This window comes from Tachysurus fulvidraco, chromosome 18 (genome assembly GCF_022655615.1).
Source record: "Tachysurus fulvidraco isolate hzauxx_2018 chromosome 18, HZAU_PFXX_2.0, whole genome shotgun sequence".
Lineage (NCBI taxonomy): Eukaryota > Metazoa > Chordata > Actinopteri > Siluriformes > Bagridae > Tachysurus > Tachysurus fulvidraco.
The window spans coordinates 12,226,318-12,247,398 of NC_062535.1; the positions used below are offsets into that span (position 1 = coordinate 12,226,318).

Sequence of the window (21,081 nt, forward strand, 5' to 3'; positions counted from 1 at the left end):
TTGGGGATGGGTTCCCTTCTGAGCCTGGTTCCTCTCAAGGTTTCTTCCTCATGTCCTCTCAGGGAGTTTTTCCTTGCCGCCGTTGTCTCCGGCCTGCTCATTAGGGATGGGATATATATATATATATATATATCATACATTTTTAAGTCAATATTCTTGAAATTAATTTAAAACTTTAATTGTATATATTCATCTATTTATTTTTTCCTTCTTCTTCTTCTTCTTCTTCTTCTTCTTCTTCTTCTTCTTCTTCTTCTTATTATTATTATTATTATTAGTAGTAGTAGTAGTAGTAGTAGTAGTAGTAGTAGTAGTAGTAGTAGTAGTAGTAGTAAATTTATTTATTTTTCTCTCTCTTGTTTCCAACCTTCTGGAAAGCTGCTTTGAGACAATAGGGAACTGTTAAAAGTGCTATAGAAATAAATTGAATTGAATTGAATTAAATAGAGATTGAATCAACTGAAAGCTTGTGTGTACATATATATGGCACTGTAGCCCGTGTATGACTGAGGTGAATTCTCCAGCTGTCACTAGGCCCATATTTGTGTGCATGTGACTGGTGCTGCCCCGTGTGGAGTTTCCCCCGGTTTTAAATGCTGTAGTTCCACGTACGTCTAAAGCTCGAGGGCGGACCGGGAACCGTGACTCGAGCTGACCTTAAATCGGTGTGGACGCACGCAGACAGGACACTCGTTAACGGGTTCTGAACGGGATCATGCGCTCGATTTGGGGTTTATTTGCGGTGGTGGCAGCAGCAACTTTCTACCTCTATATGCTGTCGGCTTTTCTGCCCCCCGGTCCGCCTCGCGCGCAATATCACGACCCCACGGCGGACACGGGCGCGCGCGCTGAGGACAGCAGTGCAGATGAAGAGAAGCTCCGGTGAGCTTACCCCTTATACCCTTAGTGTAACCAGGTGGTATTATATATATATATATATATATATATATATATATATATATATATATATATATATATATATATATATAATCTTGTTCTAATTTCTGTAACTATTTCCCATTACCATTTGTGCCTCTGAGATGAAACAGACACAGATGATAAAAAGCTGTAATTGTTGTAATTAAATGATTATAAATCATCTACATTCTATGGTTCACTCCAAAGAGCCAAAGCTTTTTGCCATAGAAGAAACAATTTTTTTTGGTTCTCCAAAGAACCTTTCATAGAAGAACCAATTTTCTTTTCAATTTTCTTTGCACTGAGATGTTTGCACTGATGGAATGCTCGACCTAGTAGTAGCCGAAATATGTTCTAGAGATGCTCTGATGGTGGCAGAGTAACACTGCGGTTAATTAATGTGTGTGTGTGTGTGTGTGTGTGTGTGTGTGTGTGTGTGTGTGTGTGTGTGTGTGTGTGTGTGTGTGTCTGGGTGTGTGTGTGTCTGGGTGTGAGTGTAAATGTATTTAGAATAAGGCTATAGAAGAATGAGCTTGAGTTGTAGGCATGAGGTGCTCGTTCCTGCCCTGAAGACTGTTTTGAAACACTTCTCTTCGTTCTTTCATGTTCTGTAAGCACTTTATCCTGGTTGCAAGAACACTAGGTGGCAGGCAAGAATACACCCTGGATTGGACATCAATCCATCATAGGACACAGCACACAGACTCACTGTCAGGGCAAGACACTGGGAGAACCTCACATTGACTATCCCAAGCTCAGAGTCAAACCAGGGGCCCTGTAGCTCTCAGGCAGCAATGCTTTTATTGCACAGACATGCTGCCCTATATTATTATTTTTTGACTGATGGTGCAATATTCATACAACAATCAATAATTGTAAAGATCTAAACAGGGTATAGTGATCAGTGATCATTGTTACATTATCCCTGATGACGTTCATTGTATTTTAGACTCTCAGCTGAGGGAGTCTTCATGTCACGTTACTGTGTGGCTCAGAGTAATACAACCCACTTCAAATTCCCATCTGTAAGACCACAGCTCCTCAGTTTCTCCTCTGGCCAGCGGAAAGACTATACAGCCCGATACACACCCAGCAGCTGTCCTCAGCTCGCCAAGGGACCACTTCAAAGATAATTCTGGGATTTCCACATGTCAGAATCGATGGCTCTTTAGTAAAGATGGTAGAAAGAGTTGTTATAATATTATTAATTTAGTAATACCTTTTCAAAGAAAGAAAATCGATGCTAAACTGACTTTGCAAATGGCGAGCCTTATTTTCTGTCACTGATTTGAGGAAAACTCTCTAATAATTGACAAAGGGAGGTTGCTGTGAACATTTCTTTATACATTATTCCATTATGCTTTTTCCACCATAAATATGCATATGACAGGACATCTACAAAGAAATGCAGCTAGTCAGATTGCCCAGAATACAGTAGGAATCTCTTTGCCAGTCATTCATTCACAGTCAGGAGTCTGTGAAGGAAATCAACCCATTTCTGACAAATTTGATGATATTATTGGGTTCTTTTGTTGACCGTTCACTTCAATTAAAATGATTTTAATTAAAACTTTAATGAATGACAAACAAACACACCTCTAATCCATGTTAAATCTGACATATTGTGGTTGGTCGGGTCCGAGCAAAGCCCAGGAATTTAAAGCTCTATGCCCCGAAACTACTGTAGAATGGTTCATACTGTAAAAGGGGTGTAATGAACTAGATTTATATCCAGTGGTGTCCCTGGCTGCAGCTCCTGGCTTTGACGGGATGATCTGAGTACTCATGTCCTGTTTCTGTTTTGTAAGAGATCAAGATCTAGTTTATGTCCAGCTGCAAGTGATCCGTACAGCATGTACACAGGTCCTGCAGGCTCTCAGACATTTTCTCAGGACAGTTCGGTGATTTCCCTTTTCTTGTACAGCTCCTATAATTAGTAAATTACACAGTGGTGTGTCCTTCAGGAAGAAGAGTTTAAGTATCTTGAAGCAGATCTACTGGTTCTGAGATTTATTGGGGAAAAATAATTGACTGGACCTGCATTTAAATCAGGAGCATGTTTAGGAAATAATTCATTTAAATAATTTGGCAAATTGTTGTGGAATAAGCAGAATAAAACATGTAGATGCTATTGGTCTCGTTACCGCATTATTTTCATGTAAAAGCACACCATTGGGACATCTTGTTTTATTCCTAACATATTGTGCTCAAATAGAAACACTGATAATATTTGATTTGCTCATATATCAAAACATCGGTCAAAGTGCAGGCAGAAATGTGTGAACGATAATTAGAAGGCTACTAAAGGTGAAGAACGAGGAGAGGGTGAGGACATGACAGTCGGCTTGTGAAAACAGAGAAAGTCTTTTAGAAAGGCCAAGATCATTTCTGCAAGACAAGCAGCTGTGTGTGTTATGTGTGTTGACATGTCTTAGAATGTGTGTGACAAGGGATTAAAATAAGTAAGAAAGAAAAAAAATAAGAAAGAAAGAATTGGATTGTACATTTTCCAGTCAGTGCCCATGTGCTTTAGCCATATTCTGGCATAAGGGTAAGAGCGCTCGAGTAAACCAGTGGCAGCACGGGGCATTGTTTATTAGTTAATGATAGAGTGGTGAAGCCCAGTGCATTGTGGGCATGGCATGGAATCAAGACTTGGGTCTTAAGTTTCAGGAGGTGTTTGTGGCTGTCAGGTTTGTGAGCACACGCTCATACTCACACTGCAGAGAGAGCACCATGCTATTTCAGTCTCACAGTTGTGTCATGTTTCATCTCTCTCCTTCCTCACCAATGCTGACTCCACATATGTCTACCTCATTGCTATTTCCTACATGGCCAGATGTCCAGTAAACACAGGCTTGTGCATTTTTGTTTGCTTTTTCCAAGCCAGAAATGTTATTTTAGGTCATTATTTCCTGTGTGCTTCAACCCTGCCAGAGAGAGATTGCACAGTGCTGAGTGATTAATGTTCTGTAAAGGTCTCAGGGTTTAAGAGAGTCATAGGTCACACTGTGTACTAATAAAGATCGAGTTAAGAGTGTGTAAAAACACACACCGTCCACTTTTATAAAAACACTACCTCTGCTCTGTCACTATACCATCCGCCAATCATGTGGCAGCAGCGCAGATTTTTGCTTTATGTAATGTTCACATCAAACATCAATATGGAGGAAAAAGGTGACTATGGTGTAGTTTTTGATGCCGATGAGTTTATTTAGGATTTGATGGGGTTTTCACACACAATCTGTAGCACACAAAACACGATTCGGTGAGAATGTCTAGATTGTTTTGAGCTGAACAGAAGACTATGTTAACTTATATATCCACTGACAAAAAAAATCATGACACCTTCCTGTCAGCCAAGAACAAGCATATGAGGCTACAATGATCCCAGGTTAATGACGTCAAGACATAGGTTAATGATCCCAGGTCAATGAGGTCAAGATAGACAAGCAGACAGGTTCTACAACTGACAAAATGTTGATGTACTCAAAACCAGAAGACACAAAATCAACAGCTGAGGAAGAAAATCAAGGAAAAGAAGACACACAGTAGAAGCAGACCAACAAAGATTTGAGCTTTAAGTTTATGGCAAGACTGACATAATACAGTATGTGGTAATTGATTCCTTGGCAGTAGTTAGTTGAGTTCAGCATCAAAAAATTCACCCTCAATCTAACAAGTAATCAAGATGTTCCTAAAAATTTGGCCAAAGTCTCCAAACAGGTGCTATAACGGTTTATGATTTCTCTCTTTCTTCCTGTTTATGATTTCCTATCAGGCTGCGTTTCCCTTCAGACTTGGAGGAGCTGCGAGATCTGTCCGAGCTGCTCAAGTTTTATAAGCAACAACACACAGGTTATGTGCTCTTGCTGTTCTGCAGTGCCTACCTCTACAAGCAGTCCTTCGCCATTCCTGGTTCCTCCTTCCTGGTTAGTAGAACAGCAATAAAATATTTTTATGTTATTTATAGTTCATTGGTGATCCTGCATTATAAATTGTATATAGTCTTGTACCAGGTTTTAGTTCATATTTCCATTAAAACCTTTCGCACTTTAGAGCTATTTTAATAAAGACCTCCCCATTGGTAGCATCAAGCTGAAACTTGTTGAAGCAACCATGTTGAAGCGGATTTTTAAAATGGACCGGTGACTACGATTTCAAACGTCTATTATCATTAGATCATCATCAACATTTATTTTAACACAAATTTCCAGAACATGCTGTCAGGAGCGCTGTTCGGCCCGTGGTACGGCCTCCTCATTGCCTGCACTCTCACCACAGTGGGCTCCACTAACTGCTACCTGCTGTCTCGTACGTTCGGCAAACGACACGTGATCCGCTTCTTCCCAGAGAAAGTAGCCATGTTACAGAAGAAGGTAAGAATGATTAATGTGTGTTGAAAAGGGAGTGAATCACTAGAGCAGTGTGGGGTTCATAAAGCTTGGCAAACAACGCACTTTTATTACATTTATTATTGAGTTCTTTAGTGTTCAACATTTTTGACTGGTATTTTGAACTGAAATGATTTACACCAAACCTCAAAAACCAGTTGCTATAAACAAATGTCAACTCTGACCTAATGTTCTGTTGATGTTAATCAGAGTTGACAGAGCTGTTAATGTTAATCAGAGTTGACAGAGCTGAATCTTATTGTACATATTTATATATATAATGAGTTTAAATAGATGGATTTTGTTCATAACGTATACTAAATTTACTAAGATTGAGATCCTCTTCTCTATTGTATGTTTAAGAGGAAATAGAGGGAATAAATCTATTGAGTTATGTGTATTTAAGTTACATTTGGTAATTCGATTTGCTTGTCTGTCTATTTATCTGTCTATCTATCTGTATATCTGTCACTTCCCTTTCTTTCTTTTTTTTTTTAATATTTATTTTTTCCCCCTTTTCTCTTAACATTAAATGCGTACCTAGCCATCAAAACCAATAACTAGTGATTAGGGTTATTGTCTGTTTGGAGTTCAGTTGGGTTTCTCCAGTATCCTCCAACCTAAGTGTGTGTGTGTGTGTGTGTGTGTGTGTGTGTGTGTGTGTGTGTGTGTGTGTGTGTGTGTGTGTGTGTGTGTGAGAGAGAGAGAGAGAGAGAGAGAGAGAGAGAGAGAGAGAGAGAGAGAGAGATACCCATGTGAATTCTCTCACCGTAGTACCCAATGTTTCGGTGGCAGGCTCAACATCAATCATGACCTGACCAATATGAAGCTCTTTTTGGTCTGTGGTGAACTATAAACTGTTGTAGAAAGGACATTATTAACATTTACATTATTTCCTGTCCAGTGTCACCCAAATAAAGGATGAGGTTCTCTTCTGAGTCTGGATTCTTCCTCAAATCATCTCAGGGAGATTTTCCTCACCACCGTCACCTCAGGCTTGATCATTACGGACAAATGTTAGAGACAAATAGCAACATCATTTTATACTTTACCTTTTTTATTCTGTTTCTATAGTCCTGTAAAGCTGCTTTGAATCGAAGAATGAATAAATGAATGAAATTTCCTGGCCTGATTCCTGAGCCAATTAAAAACAGCCTAAAAGAAATAATGCAATATTTGTTCACAAGGTGGCGACATTTCCTCACTCCTCACAGATGTGCTGTAGCCAAATAAATGGTGACAAAAAGAATAGAATAGAACAGGATTTTCATTATCACACGACTGCCTTAGCTGTGCTCATCAGCATGTGCTTTTAATGAAGCGAAAGGCTTTCAAATGGTTTACACTGTGGTAGAATAGAGATGTTTCAGTAGAAGATGAATACTAGAATCTCATGCCTCTCTCTCTCTCTCTCTCTCTCTCTCTCTCTCTCTCTCTCTCTCCCTCTCTCTCTGTATATAAATGTCTCAGGTGGAAGAAAACAGAAGCAGTCTGTTCTTCTTCCTGCTTTTTCTGCGCTTCTTTCCAATGACACCCAACTGGTTCTTGAATGTAACTTCTCCCATCCTCAACATCCCCATCCCCATGTTCTTCTTCTCTGTCCTTATTGGTGAGTGAGTGTATCTGGCCAAGCAATTCTCAGTCATAAACACTAAATAAGAACAATACAAATTTGAATATTAATGATATTAAAGCTGTATAGAAGCTAAGCTAGCCTAATCAGGTTAAGATTATGGTTTTTAACCAATGACATAATGGCAAAAAGTTTATTCAGACATATCGCCCTCTTAAATAGAATTTTCGAACCCTTATGCACATGATGATATGCACTTACAACCGAGGTATGTATATTATGTACACAATCATAAACATTTACATTAATGATATGCGTATTCATGAAGTTTGAATCAGCCAATCACATGGCAGCAGATAAAAGTCAACATCTTCACATTAAACCCTGACCATGGCTTGGTCGTTGGTGCCACATGGGCCGGTTGGAGTGTTACAGAAATTAGTGATCTCTTCATTTCACACTGAAGAGTCTCCAAAAAACATCCAGTGAGCGACAGTTCAATGGGTAGAAACACAATTCTGATGATAATGGTCGGAGAAGGTTTTTGTGGTGACTTGAATTACACCTCTTTCCAACCACGGTGGTCAGAAAAGCATGTCAGAACAAGTCTTTTTCACCTTCGGAAAATCCGATCACTAGATGTTTTTTTTCTTTCAATGTTGTCATGTATTGTCAATGTAATTGTAATGAGGAGTCGTAAGACTGAGGATCCATTTGCAGCTTTAATATATAATCTCGGAAACAACAGGCAGAGTTCAGTACCGGTAAACACGACAGTGTAGGTAAGGCAAAAACGTAGTCAGAACAACAGGCAAAAGGTCAGGGCAGGCAGAAATCAGTCATGAGGCAAAATACAGAAACAGATCAAAAACCAGAAACAGGAACAATCAGACAACGCTCAGAATGATAGCCGTAGCAAATCAAGACTTTGCAATGGGATCAAGTTCGTTTGCTTATTTAAGTACGCCAGCTGATAGAGAACAGCTGGTGCACTGATTAGGCTGAGCGGGGTGTAGTGGGAAGTGTAGTCCGGGAGCGCTTAAAACTCCGGAGACGATTCTCTCCATTGTGGGTGCGGAGGTGAGGCAGGTGTGCTGATCATGACAGTAATATAGACCATGTTAACACCTTTGCACAAAAGGTCAAAAGGTTTCCTCGTGTCATATCCCTGGGTTCAGGCAACACCGCATGAATCCGATCTGACGTTGATCGACAGATTTTACACAAAGTACGCAAGGAGTCAATGCCAGCTTGAGTCATTAACAGAAACTTCTAAAGCTCTACTGAAGTTATTGCTGATCCTGAAAAATGTTTGTATTAAATAATAAAAGTATTTCAGTTCTCAGAAATGTGGCTCACTGAACATCTAATGCTCAACGTCCAAACATCCAAGCTAAACATCTCAGGTTTTTTGTTTTTTTTTTGGAAACTGTTGGTCACATTAATGACATCATAATCATATTGAAATGTTTCCCCAGGTCTGATCCCCTACAACTTCATCTGCGTGAGGACGGGAGCCATCTTGTCAGAGATCACATCACTGGACGGCATCTTCTCTTGGGGAACTCTGCTGCAGCTGCTGCTCATAGCATGTGTAGCCCTGCTGCCCGGCGCCGTCATCCGCCGCTACAGTCAGTCGCACCTCAGACTGAACGGCATGCAGTCCAACAGCCAGAAAAAACAGCTCAATGAGCTAAACGACCTCAAAAACAGATGACCTGCAGTAGATCAGGGATCTGCAGGAGCACAGCACTGAACAGGAGGTGGTTTCTAGAATCACTGCATTGCTCAGACTAATATTTATGTCCAGTTTTATCACAACAGTTTTCCTGTAAATGTTTAACCACTTTGTAGCAAATTACTATTTCTAATATTCAGTGAGTCGCTTCAGTGAATCGAAAGTTACTCTTTCGCACACTGTGCCAAAGAGGAGACCTGTAATGCCTTAAACAAACAGAGAACCTGAAAAAAATGATTTTTAGTTTGTTTATAAAGGGTGTGTGTCTAAAGTGCATTTGCCCTTGTTGGGACATTAAGGGAATTAAAAAAAAATGGCATTTACACAATTACCAATTTTCCCCTAAATGCAGCTGATCAGATATTTTGATGACCGATGCAAAAATACACCGTATGATTGACTGCATTTACAGGAAATCGGAAAATAACGTACATTTCCCTCAAAATATTCCATAAATCCTTAAAAAATGCTTGTGCAGTTTGTCAGTTGTGTCTCAGGTGCCGAAAGTTTACACATTTAATAGTCCGGTATTTATTGTTGCACTGTAAACTTATTTATATCTGCTTGTAAAATACCAGAGAAAGTATTTTTATTTATTACGACTAAAAAAGAATTCAGTTCGATTTACGCCTTAAAACGTGTCCTCACACACGATCACCCTTTTTAAAAAATATTTATTTCTAAAGATTTCTAAAGAAAGCGATGAAGCATGAAGAGTCAGGAGTGTGAACAGTTTAATACTCTGAGCATTAGCTTTGTGTTCGGAGTTCAAACCTCAAGGATCTGTGAAGTGAGTTCAAGTTACTTAAATGTGCCTTAACTCGTGTCTTAAAGTTTTTTACTTACATTTACATTAACAGAGAGAAAATAAAATAGACATCGTCTAAACGTGCTTTTATCCCCAGAATGCTGCTTTTGTAGGAACTCAGCTTGACAGAACATGCATGTATTTTAATGTAACTATTATCTTCAGCGTGATGTACTGAATTTTTTTTTTACAGTTTCATATTTATTTATTGCTTTTGTTGAATTTTATGTATAGTTTGTTTTCTTGATCTGTTCACCAGATTCACTTCGTCTTAAAGACTATGAATATTACTTAATGTCTTATTTGATATTTAAAAAAATAACATTAGAAACTCTGGTGTTTGCAAAAATAACAAACCTTTTAAAAAGATAAGACGTTTCTCTTGTGTGATTTGTTTTCTGATATAAATCGTTTAAGGTAAAGAATGGACAATGAAACAATTAAAAAACCTAAAAAACCTAACTCTCTGAGTTAAAGAGTATTTCTATTTCAACATTTCCAGCATTTAGCAGACACTGTTATCCAGAGTGTCTTACATTTTATCTCATTTAATACAACTGAGGTTAAGGGCCTTGCTCAGGGGCCCCAAAAGTGTCAGCTTGGTGGACCTGGGATCAAACTCACAACCTTCCCACTGGTAGTCCAACACCTTAACCACTAAGCTACCACATCCGTGTGATTCTATATGTGATCGTATCAGGATCTCTTTCAGCCCCTGGTTTTATATTCGATTGTCTATAAACCTCATCGAGTATAAAAATAGTAAAAAGGGAATAAAACAAGATGGTGCACATCGTTATAGAAAAATAATCAACGATGCGGTGCTGTAATGTAGCCTGATGTTTAATACATTCCTACAGCATCCTGAGGGTTTTATTCCTCTTCATTAATTCGCTAACATTTAAATTTAAATTGCTAACTTTTAAACCTTTTATCGTTTGACCTGGACGTCAATCTGTCTCGGTTAATCATCTGACTAAATATTTTTATTGAAATTGAGTGAGTGGAAAATTTCAGAATGATGTTTGTGTTTTCTTTTCGGTGCATGAAGGAAGTCAAACAGTTAAAGTTAAAATATGATTTTTATTTGGACTGGATCATGACTTGGCCTTGACTCCTTTAAAGGTGGGGTCTCCGTTGTTTGAGAAATGCTTCAGAAAACTGCTTTGGGCCACAAAACAAAACAAAAACAAAACTAACGTGTAGCCAGTGAGCAGAAAGGGGCGGGTCTTGTCAATATGCGGCAGAATGTTCAGTGCGTTCAGGACGTGTTTGTTTTGGTGATTTCAAATGTCAACATTGGCTTTCAAACAACGGAGACCCCACCTTTAACTCTTTTTTCCTCCAGATGCCAAAAAAATGGAGTTTGCTCATGTTTGGTTGTTTCCATCAGAATTTCTTTTTTCTTAACCTACTAAAGGATGGTAAATTCATAGAAAAGTTCCACACAAATGTTTCAATCTTTAAAGTAAATGCTGATTGATATCACTGTGCTCTCTGTGACGTCCTTCACCCGAGTGTTTGTTCAGAAGCATCTAACATCTTAAGGTGTTTATCTTCAACCAGCAAAATTCTATGTGAGGTTATTAAATATGTTATCCAAATAATTTGACAGTTAAAATAATTTTCTTGATTCATATTCAAAGCCCTAATATAAACTTGGAAAATTGTAGGAATAAATTGGCTTCTTATTCATATTAATACAAAAAGTCAACGTTTCAGATTAACCCTTTAAATGTTGAAGGTCAAAGCAGAAATTTTGCTTGGTCTATATTTCTTCCTAATCAAGCTTTAGTGAAAGAAACACACACACACACACACACACACACACACACACACACACACACACACACACACACACACACACACACGTACAGCTCTAGCACTGTTTTAAAGTGTTTCTTTATTGCTCATATCCAAGCTGGTGGTCTGTGTGGTTTAGCTAAAGAAAGCAAAACAAGTTCAATCCTAAATGGAAAAAAAAAGTTAGCAGAAGCTTGTGTGTGTGTGTTTGTGTGTGTGTGTGTTGTATTAATAAGCACTGTTGTAATCCAGTGCTTTCACAGGTCTGCCATGTCTAAAGGCCAAACCATTCACAGTACAGGTATAACAGAACCTGATACAGAGAAACACAGAAAAATAACACCAGAAGCACAACCAGTTAGCAAACAAAACAAAAAAGCAACAGACCTGTAAATAAACCGACAACCAGGTTAGATAGTGATAAACTCTGCATTTTACAGATGGGAATCAAACAGCATGTAACAGCATTGGAACTAAAAAATAGATTTCCTAAAACCACACAGATTGGTGTTAGCGGCTATTCAGAAGAAACGTGTTAATGAGATACTGCACCCTTTCAGAGTGGCGCGACTTTGCTATGGAGTTACACCGCAGAAAAAAAACAACAAAAAAAAAGACAACAAAAAAACTAGCAAGCAGTCTGAATTTTTTCAGCTACAAATCGTTTCTTACTACTGACACTTACAACTTGTCGCATATCTGGCATGACTTTTTTTTATTTATTTATTTTTTTTCATTAAAATTTTATGTTAAACAAAATACTTTGGGGGGGGCGGGGGGGGGGGGCTAATACAAGAGCGGTGTTAATCTCATCTCTCCAGGTAGTCAGTTGTGCTAGCGTTAGTTATATCAACCTCAACAAGGAACTCTTAAGGTCCAATAAAGTACAGCAATGTACAGCTTCTGGTACGAGGCACGTGCCCCTTTCCCAAGAAAAAGCACGGTGGTGGTGTTACACCATCTTTACTAATTCTCTTGTAAAAAACTTTTTAATCGCTCTTCTTATTTTTTTAGAAAATTAAAAAAAAAAAAATCACTCATGAGCTAAATTTACAAGGTTTATACAAAATATGTAGAAAGAGATTGGACTGAGGTACCTTGTTCTTGAGGTAGAAGGTTATTTCTCGTACTGGTTTACATGAAGGTTAGATTTCTGTCCTGTGCAAACAATCGTATTAGCGCTGCATGATCTTTATACATATGTGTGTATATATATATATATGTATTTAATTATTTTACCTATCCATAAATAACCGCTAAGCTTCATGTTTAACAGGATGAACAGCACCTCATCAGTGTAGTGATCTATCACACTAACCGCTCAGACTCCACCATCACTTTATCACTGCGCAGGAAAGTTCAAATAACAAGGTGATGAATTGTTTTTTTGTTTGTTTTTTTTTTGTTTGTTTTTTTTATAAAAGTCAGCATCTTTAATGGCTTCTAAAACTCATCATTAGGAAATTTTAAAGGGCAGCATTTCTCACCGAAAAAACTAAACAAAAAGATAAGCCATAAACGTCCCACGGTCAACTTGTATGATTGTAAGATTTAAGTTTAAACAAAAAAAAAAAAAAATAATAAAAATTCAGACACTCTTCTTTTTTTCGGTTCAGGACACATAAGAACAAGTTTCTTACAAGCCAGGAAAAGTAAAAAAAAAAAAAAAAAAAAGGTCAAAAGACGTTTGATGTGCCTCGAACGCAGGACACGAAGAGGAGACAAGAGGAGAGAGAAAGAAGAAAGACTCAAAAGAATAAAGAATAAAAAAAAATAAAGATAGGATTATTATAGAAATGCATAAACAAACATGAACAAGAAAGAAAAAAAGACAAAATAAGGATTAAAAGGAAAAAAGAAAGGAAGATGACAAACATTAAAAAGACATATAGAAAGTGGGGAAATAAAAGGGAGGTTAAGCAGAAATAATAAAAAAAAAGAAAAATACAGAAATTACAAAAAAAACCCAAAAAAGACAAGAATAAAGAAAAGAAAGAATACAAAAAAAATCAAAGAAAGACAAAGAAAGAAAGAAAGACAGACAGACAGACAGGCAGTGAGACAAAAAGGCAGGCAAAGAGAGAGAGAGGCAAACAGACAGACAGACAGACAGACAGACAAAGAGACAGACAGGCAGAGAGACACACAGACAGACAGACAAAGAGACAGAGAGACAGGCAGACAAAGAGACAGACAGACATGCAGACAAAGAGACAGACAGACAAAGAGACAGACAGACAGGCAGAGAGACAGACAGACAGACATGCAGACAGACAGACAGGACGTAGTGTGCTGCAGAAGGCAGGTAGAAACTGTATACATTCACTGGTTATCAGGCCGCCTGTACAGGACGTGATTAATTGTCCCGAATGCAGCTTGTAGGCAGCCTCTAATTATTGCACTTGCACTTTTCCAGACTTTTGCTGTTCACTTTTTTTTTTTTGCACGCTAAAATATTTTAAGTGCTTCAGTTGAATCTAGTACAGAGCACGTATTCAGGGTGAGTGAGGCTGTAACAACATTCGCAATAAAAAGGCTGACTGGACATTGTTTACAATCATAATCGTATTAAACTCTTTTGTTTTTGTCCCTCATAATTTGTAGGCCAGGAGAGCTCAGTAGACTTCAATCTCGGTCAGGTGAGCTAGAAAAAAAACGGCAAAGAAACACAGGGATAAAAAAAAAGCAAGACGGGAGAAGCGGGTTAGCACAGGGGCAAATTATCAGACGCTATTCAACTGAAACTGAGAATCTTGTGCTAAACTTTAAAACGTCTATATTAAAGCCTGACTGTTTATTCACATCAAAGGCCTGATTAACAAACACTAAAAAAGTGCAAAATTAGCATCTACGCTAAGGAAATTTCAGAGTGTGATTGGGACATGCTAACTACTTATGTATCCATATGCTAAATGAGTTGGGAATTCTGCCATAAGTGTCCGGGTGGGATTTTTTTTCTTTTTTTTCTTTTTCTTTAATTAAAACTTTCGAAGGCTACAGGCGACTTTATAGAACACACAATACGGTCTTGGAATCGACAGACACTATTACACATCTACGCGTCTTTACTCCGCGCTCCCTCAGGTAGTTATTTGTCACTCGCTCAACAGTCTGTGTTGTTACATGCTAGTCAGGCTACATTTCCACAGTGTGCTGCACTCAGCCTGAATGTGCTGATGGCTGCAGCTTCCTCTCCTGCGTGGGAGAGAAGCACAATGTTTGCTGGTACGATCATCTCACAGGCAGCCGGATTTTAACGTGTGCTTCTTAGAGGACAGATCCAACCCAGCGTACCATTCTACAGCATCTCCTCACGTTCAGAATTATGAAACATCTGGAGCGCTCACAGAGTAGTTTTAGCTCTCGGAACGAGGCTCGCTCAGGTCTTATAAGGTTCTTTGGTTTCGATCTTGTTGCATGTCCTTCTGTGTGTTTCCTTCCCGCTTGTTTTTTTTTCGTTCTCTTGCGCCTTTTTGTTCGATTTGGTTTGCGCTCGGAGGAGCTACATTCACAGGCTGCTGCTGCTGCTGCTGTTTGCTGGCTGCCCCCTGCTGGTCACTTGGTGTGCTGCGATGGTGTCGCTGCCCCCTGTTGGTTTTTCTGCTGCTGCTGTTTGACTTGTTGGATGATTTCCCTGATCTTCCGCTGTGCAGACTGCAAATCAAAACTTTAATACTTTAATACAGGACTTTTTTTTTCATAATGCTGATGTAACAGTGTTCTGTGTTTTATTGACTCTATGTTTTTTATGTGGTAAATAGTGTACACTTTTATTGCTCGGTCCTATGACTGTTTACTTTTGTAAAATAAAAAACGCTGAAACTTTCAACACTCGAAGAAGACAAGTATGTCACATCACAAACAATAAAGTGCAAAAATAAATAAATAAATAAATAAATAAATAAGTAAGTTAATAATTGTGAGTTACACAATTATTTGTGTAATTAAGTTACAGCCTTATACTCCCTTAATTATGATCAAATAACAGGGATTTAAAAAAATGCTAAAATAAAATCAATAAATAAATCTCTTTGATTAATAATTTTCATGATAAAACTGACTCAGTGTATAACAGAAAAGCCCTGGACATAAAACTGACCTCAATTACGGTCCGTACTGTCTGTGTTTGAGACTTTTATCTACATCAGCTGAAGGTGATGAAGAGTCGTGCTCTTACCTGACTAGCAAAAAAATGGCCGATGATTTTCACAAACACCTCGTCGTTCTCGTCGGGCGTCTGGTCTCGTGGAACGATGACCTCAGCGCTGGTGAGATTCTGCAGTTCGTTCACCTGCACAGAACAACAGCAACAAGTGAGTGACACACGACAGTCATTATAGTGTAGACATTTTACACACAGATTATAAGAAATGCCGCCTTGACATTGAGATTCAACATAATTGTGATGTAGAGGCTTAAAAAAAACTATAATATAATGAAATAAGTACATAAACTAATCACAAATAAATGGTCAAATTAAATAACAACAACAAAAAAGAAAGCCTTACTAAAAAATCAAAACTGAGATTAATATTTATTATAAAGTGATGCTGTGTGCCATTCGCTTATCCGCCCAGTCTGGGTGAAGCATGGCATCTTTCTTTCTTCCTGTTAACTACAGTGATGCTAATTACTGAGCTTATGTCTGTGAAAGAGGGCAAGTGGGGCAGCTGACTGGGTTAATTGGCAGGTGACCTGAGTGGGAAGAAAGATTAGGTGGAAAGAAGCTTTTTTTCCAGTGCACAATGCATTACAATACCTAATGTGTATAAAGCAACTGTAAAAGAACATTTCACGGATTTCTTGCTTACGCACCGTTTTCCCGCCCTTGCCTATGACTCGACCGGCGGCGGCTGCGGGGACTTTGATGTGCGTCTCCAGCTTCACTTCCTCCTTCGCAGTGAAAAAGTTTTCCTCTTTCAGCTTTCTGAATATCCGACCTTGAGCCTGCAATCACAGACAGAGCAGAGAGGGGGGGGGGGACAGAGAGAGGGGGGGAGACAGAGAGGGGGGGGAGGGAGAGAGAGGGACAGACAGAGAGAGGGGGGCCAGAGAGAGAGACAGAGAGAGAGGGAGAGGGAGAGAGGGGGGAGAGACAGAGAGAGAGAGAGAGGGAGAGAGAGAGAGTGAGAGACAGAGAGAGAGAGAGAGAGAGAGAGAGAGAGAGAGAGAGGGAGAGAGAGAGAGAGAGGGAGAGAGACAGAGAGAGACAGACAGACAATCAGAGCAGAGAGATGGGGGAGAGAGACAGAGACAGAGAGAGAGAGAGAGAGAGAGAGAGGGAGAGAGACAGAGAGACAGACAGCGAGAGAGAGAGAGAGAGAGAGAGAGAGGGCGAGAGAGAGAGAGAGAGAGACAGAGAGAGAGACAGAGAGAGAGAGAGACAGACAGAGAGAGAGGGCGAGAGAAAGAGAGAGAGAGACAGAGAGAGAGAGAGAGAGAGAGGGCGAGAGAGAGAGGGCGAGAGAGAGAGAGAGAGAGAGAGAGAGAGAGAGAGAGAGAGAGAGACAGACAGACAGACAGACAGAGAGAGAGAGAGAGAGGGTGAGAGAGAGAGATACAGACAGACAGACAGAGAGAGAGAGAGAGGGCGAGAGAGAGAGACAGAGAGAGAGAAAGAGAGAGAGAGGGCGAGAGAGAGAGGGCGAGAGAGAGAGAGAGACACAGAGAGAGAGAGAGAGAGAGAGAGAGAGAGACACAGAGAGAGAGAGAGACAGGAGACAGACAGACAGACAGACAGACAGACAGAGAGAGAGAGAGGGCGAGAGAGAGAGAGAGAGAGAGAGGGCGAGAGAGAGAGAGAGAGAGAGAGAGAGAGAGAGAGGGCGAGAGAGAGAGGCGAGAGAGAGAGAGAGAGAGAGAGAGAGAGAGAGAGAGAGAGAGAGAGGGCGAGAGAGGTGTCAATTTTAATAGATGATTCAACATCGTCTAAGTTCTGAGGCTGGAAATCGCACCAGATGTTAAAGAAAGAGAAGAAAATGAGAGGACAGGGTTCTTATAGACAGGAGTATAACAGTTATAAACAGTGGGATTGTGCTGCTGACCTTAAACTGGGCTTCAGGAGGGCCGGTGATGATGACCATTCTCTCCGAGGCCTCGGGACTGTCTGATGGAGCGATCTGCAATCACACAACATCAAACAACGTTGATCAGAAATCCATTAAGACTCTGTTTACATTCCTATAGTTACTGTGGATCCATCACTACGGCTCTATTAATATTTAATACGGAACTTTATAGTAGAAATAAAACTAGCTGAGAACGGTAACAGAAATCGAAACAGTAGTGACGTGGCAGGCTGTCAGTCAGACAACCGGTTGCCAAATATTTTATTCCCAGACGTTCATTCGGATATTAAGCCACACCCATTAGGACAGGACTCGGATTTGTCTGATCTGAGATCAGGTGGCCTTCATACAACTTTTTCTTTTTAGGGAAGCCCTGGTCGATCGTTTGAACCGTCCTCTTTCCATCTTCTAAAATTATGCATAGCCCATTGCAGCTGTTGTTTTTTTGTTTATTTATTTATGATTGTTTCGCAATGTTCATATGTTGTTAAATAACATAAAAGTTAGAGAGAAATAATAACATCATTTAATTTCGTATGAAATTTAAATGTACCACCTGTGTGAAACAGTTATTTATATTACATGATTTTTTGCTCATAGTCTTAAAGGGTGCCAATAATTCTGGAATTGACTGAGGATCGATAGATTGACAGATAATGAAATCTCACTTTGATAGAAGCTCCAGCAAACCGTGCCAGCTCCTTGATGTGCTGTCCTTTCTTCCCTATTAGAGCTCCAACTGCTTGAGTGGGAATGAAAAGATACACCACTTCCTGCTCCGGAGACTGGCGCACACACACACACACACACACACACACACACACACACACAAACACACACTTTTAGTTTGTACTCTAAAGACATAGCTGAGCACTAAAGAAATGCAATCCAGGAAAATGGATAAAAAGGTGTGTGTGTGTGTGTGTCTGTGTGTGCGCGCGTGTGTGTGCGTTTGTGTGTGCGTTTGTGTGTGTGTGTGTGTGTGCGTGCTGAGTGGTTTGATTTGACTGAATGAGATCAGTGGTAATAGCATTACCTGGGTCTGGACTGAACACACAGAGTGAAACTATGACAGTCATTCCAGCATGAGAGCAAAACCACACACACAAAAAAATACACACACACACACACACACACACACACACACACACACACACACACACACACACACACAATCCAAAATACACCACAGAGACTGACGAGCACTCACACACACACACACACACACACACGCACGCACGCACGCACGCACACACACACACACACACACACACACACACACACACACACACACACACACACACACACAATCCAAAATACACCACAGAGACTGATAAACACACACACAATCCAAAATACATCACAGAGACTGACAAGCACTTAGACACACACACACACGCACGCACGCACGCACATACCCACACACACACACACACACACACACACACACACACACTCCAAAATACACCACAGAGACTGATAAACACACACACACACAATCCAAAATACACCACAGAGATTGACAAACACACACACACACACACACACACACACACACACACACACACACACAATCCAAAATACAGCAGAGTGGCTTACAAACACACATACACACAACGACACACACACATTTTAGCATCATTGTGTGCACCTTACGCAGACAATTAATCCAATGTCCACCTAAACTGAACTCAACTAACCTTAATTCTCTTTTCATTTGTTTTGTTGTTAAAGAAACAGAAAAGGTTTTCCTTGTTGGATTCAGTTAAACGTCCCACTCGGATATAAAAACTGCCCATTTACTGCTGTGTGACTGAGTTGTGTGTTGACAGATTGCTGTAATTCTATTATTTGCCTTGGCCGGTACATTCTAATGGCTACAGACTGGAGGTGTTGAAATGCAGAAGGTTAAAGCAGTCAGGCTTGTTCTGTCCTGCAGCTCTGTATGTTTCCCTTCTAAACCTGCATCAGTCTCCTCCTGCTGGATGAAGAACAGGACTTGCTAGGAAAGATAGGGAAAAATAAAAGGACGACACGGCGGGACTTACTGTTTGCTGGAGGGGTAACGAGGGGGAAGATCCGTACAAACCAGCCAGCGCTGATGCCTGACCCTATGACAACACACAAACACACACACACACTAATTAGAAATGACTAATATACAAATGAAACAAAAAATATTTACTGGCACTTAAAGGAACAGTTCAGTAAAAAAAATCTAACTAATACTATTTTCCAGGGGACACAGTAGCTTGTGGGTTTGCCTCACAGTGCTGTAGTTAGGGGTTTGATTCCCTGTGTGTGTGTGTGTGTGTGTGTGTGTGTGTGTGTGTGTGTGTGTGTGTGTGTGTGTGTGTGTGTGTGTGTGTGTGTGTGTATGTGTGTGTGTGTGTGTGTGCCCTGAGATAAACTGCCATCCTGTCCAGATTGTACCCTGCCTTGGTTAGGCTCCAGTTTCCCAGTGACCCAGTAGGATAAGCCATGTAACGGATGCATGGATATTTGTTTACTTCTTTAGTTCTGGACTGAAAATCCAAATGAAAAACAACGGAGCTTTAAAGTCATGCAACCTCCTTCCTTTCGATATCTGCCTTTAACCTCACTCACTGAACAAAATGAACAAAACTCCACCATGTAGTGAAACACCGTACGGGGCGGCCATCTTGGATAACTAGAAACACGTAAACTTTTTTTTTTGTGGAATTTGGTGTTATTCTGCTTACTAGGTTCCCGGCAAAAGGTGAAAACGGCCTTGTAGAAGACAGAATATACAGAAGATATGTTATGCAGGTGATAATCATGCTTTTAACCGATTAAACAAACCGAGATTTTTAAATTAGACTAATTGTGACCTCCGATGTGACGTTAAATATATATACGATTTAACCCCAACGAACGATGTTTAATACCTATAACACTTACACCTAAAAAGAAAGCACCGCCTTCCGCCATGTTTGTGTCTGACAGCGTCGGTCTACATGTATCTTGGGAAAGCGCAGTGTCCATTTTCATGAGTTCAAAACTGCAAAATCTCAGCGATAGAAGCAGTAGATCATCTGGGTATTTACATTATATTACTGTTTAATGAATCCTGAGCGTCGGGACACGTTGCTCCTTTGGCATTACTGTACAGTAAAGTAGAAGGGAAACTCGGATGCAGACGGGTCTGGGGTGCTAACACTGGAGTGCTAACTGTTTTATTATTTTTACAGTTATAAAAACCAGTTGAAAAATCTTTTTTTGTTTTGTGTAGCTGACATCTAGATCGGTAAATATTCAGGAGCAAGATTTCAGCTGCAGATAATGACGACGATCACAACGATGTCGTGGATGTCACTTTTAATACTTCACTCTTATTAGAATTATGCCATAGACGAGATCTTGTGATCTAATGCATTGCCAAAGGTCTAATGAATTGCCCAAACTAACAAGTTTCACCGTAAAGCTATTAGTAGACATTATATTTATCGCTCCGTATCGGTACACTGTTGTTTCATTACACCATCAGAACGGAAATCGACTTTATCAGACATTTTCAATCAGTATAAAAAAAGGATTATTTTCTGGCTGATCTAAAACAAGTCAGGACTCTGCTGGCAATACATTTATGGCATTCAACACACCCCCGTATCCAGAGCAACTTACATTTTTATCTCATTTTATACAACTGAGCAAATGAGGGTTAAGGGGCCTTGCTCAGGGGCCCAGTGATTTGAACTCATAAACATCCAATTGGTAGCCCAGCACCATAACCATTAAGCTACCACATCCTCACGTCA

At 39.8% G+C, this 21,081-nt stretch overlaps 2 protein-coding genes across 2 annotated transcripts in view; one reads left to right on the top strand and one right to left on the bottom strand.

Moving 5' to 3' along the window:
- Positions 1-585: 585 nt before the first annotated feature.
- On the top strand, positions 586-11,257 carry tmem41ab (transmembrane protein 41ab). The gene is made up of 5 exons (XM_027179317.2): positions 586-882; positions 4,700-4,850; positions 5,136-5,297; positions 6,783-6,921; positions 8,364-11,257. Exons 1-5 carry the CDS (start codon positions 716-718, stop codon positions 8,600-8,602), a joined length of 858 nt encoding a protein of 285 aa, XP_027035118.1. The 5' UTR covers positions 586-715; the 3' UTR covers positions 8,603-11,257.
- Positions 11,258-11,314: 57 nt separating this feature from the next.
- igf2bp2b (insulin-like growth factor 2 mRNA binding protein 2b) overlaps positions 11,315-21,081 on the bottom strand; it is a 47,563-nt gene continuing 37,796 nt past the window's right edge. Inside the window, exons 11-16 of the mRNA XM_047803283.1 lie at positions 19,351-19,413; positions 17,971-18,087; positions 17,279-17,353; positions 16,050-16,181; positions 15,412-15,525; positions 11,315-14,888 (exon numbers count right to left, since the gene is read on the bottom strand). Of these exons, the coding sequence (XP_047659239.1) occupies positions 14,790-14,888; positions 15,412-15,525; positions 16,050-16,181; positions 17,279-17,353; positions 17,971-18,087; positions 19,351-19,413 (600 nt within the window). The 3' untranslated portion in view covers positions 11,315-14,789. The remainder of the gene's footprint in view (positions 14,889-15,411; positions 15,526-16,049; positions 16,182-17,278; positions 17,354-17,970; positions 18,088-19,350; positions 19,414-21,081) is intronic.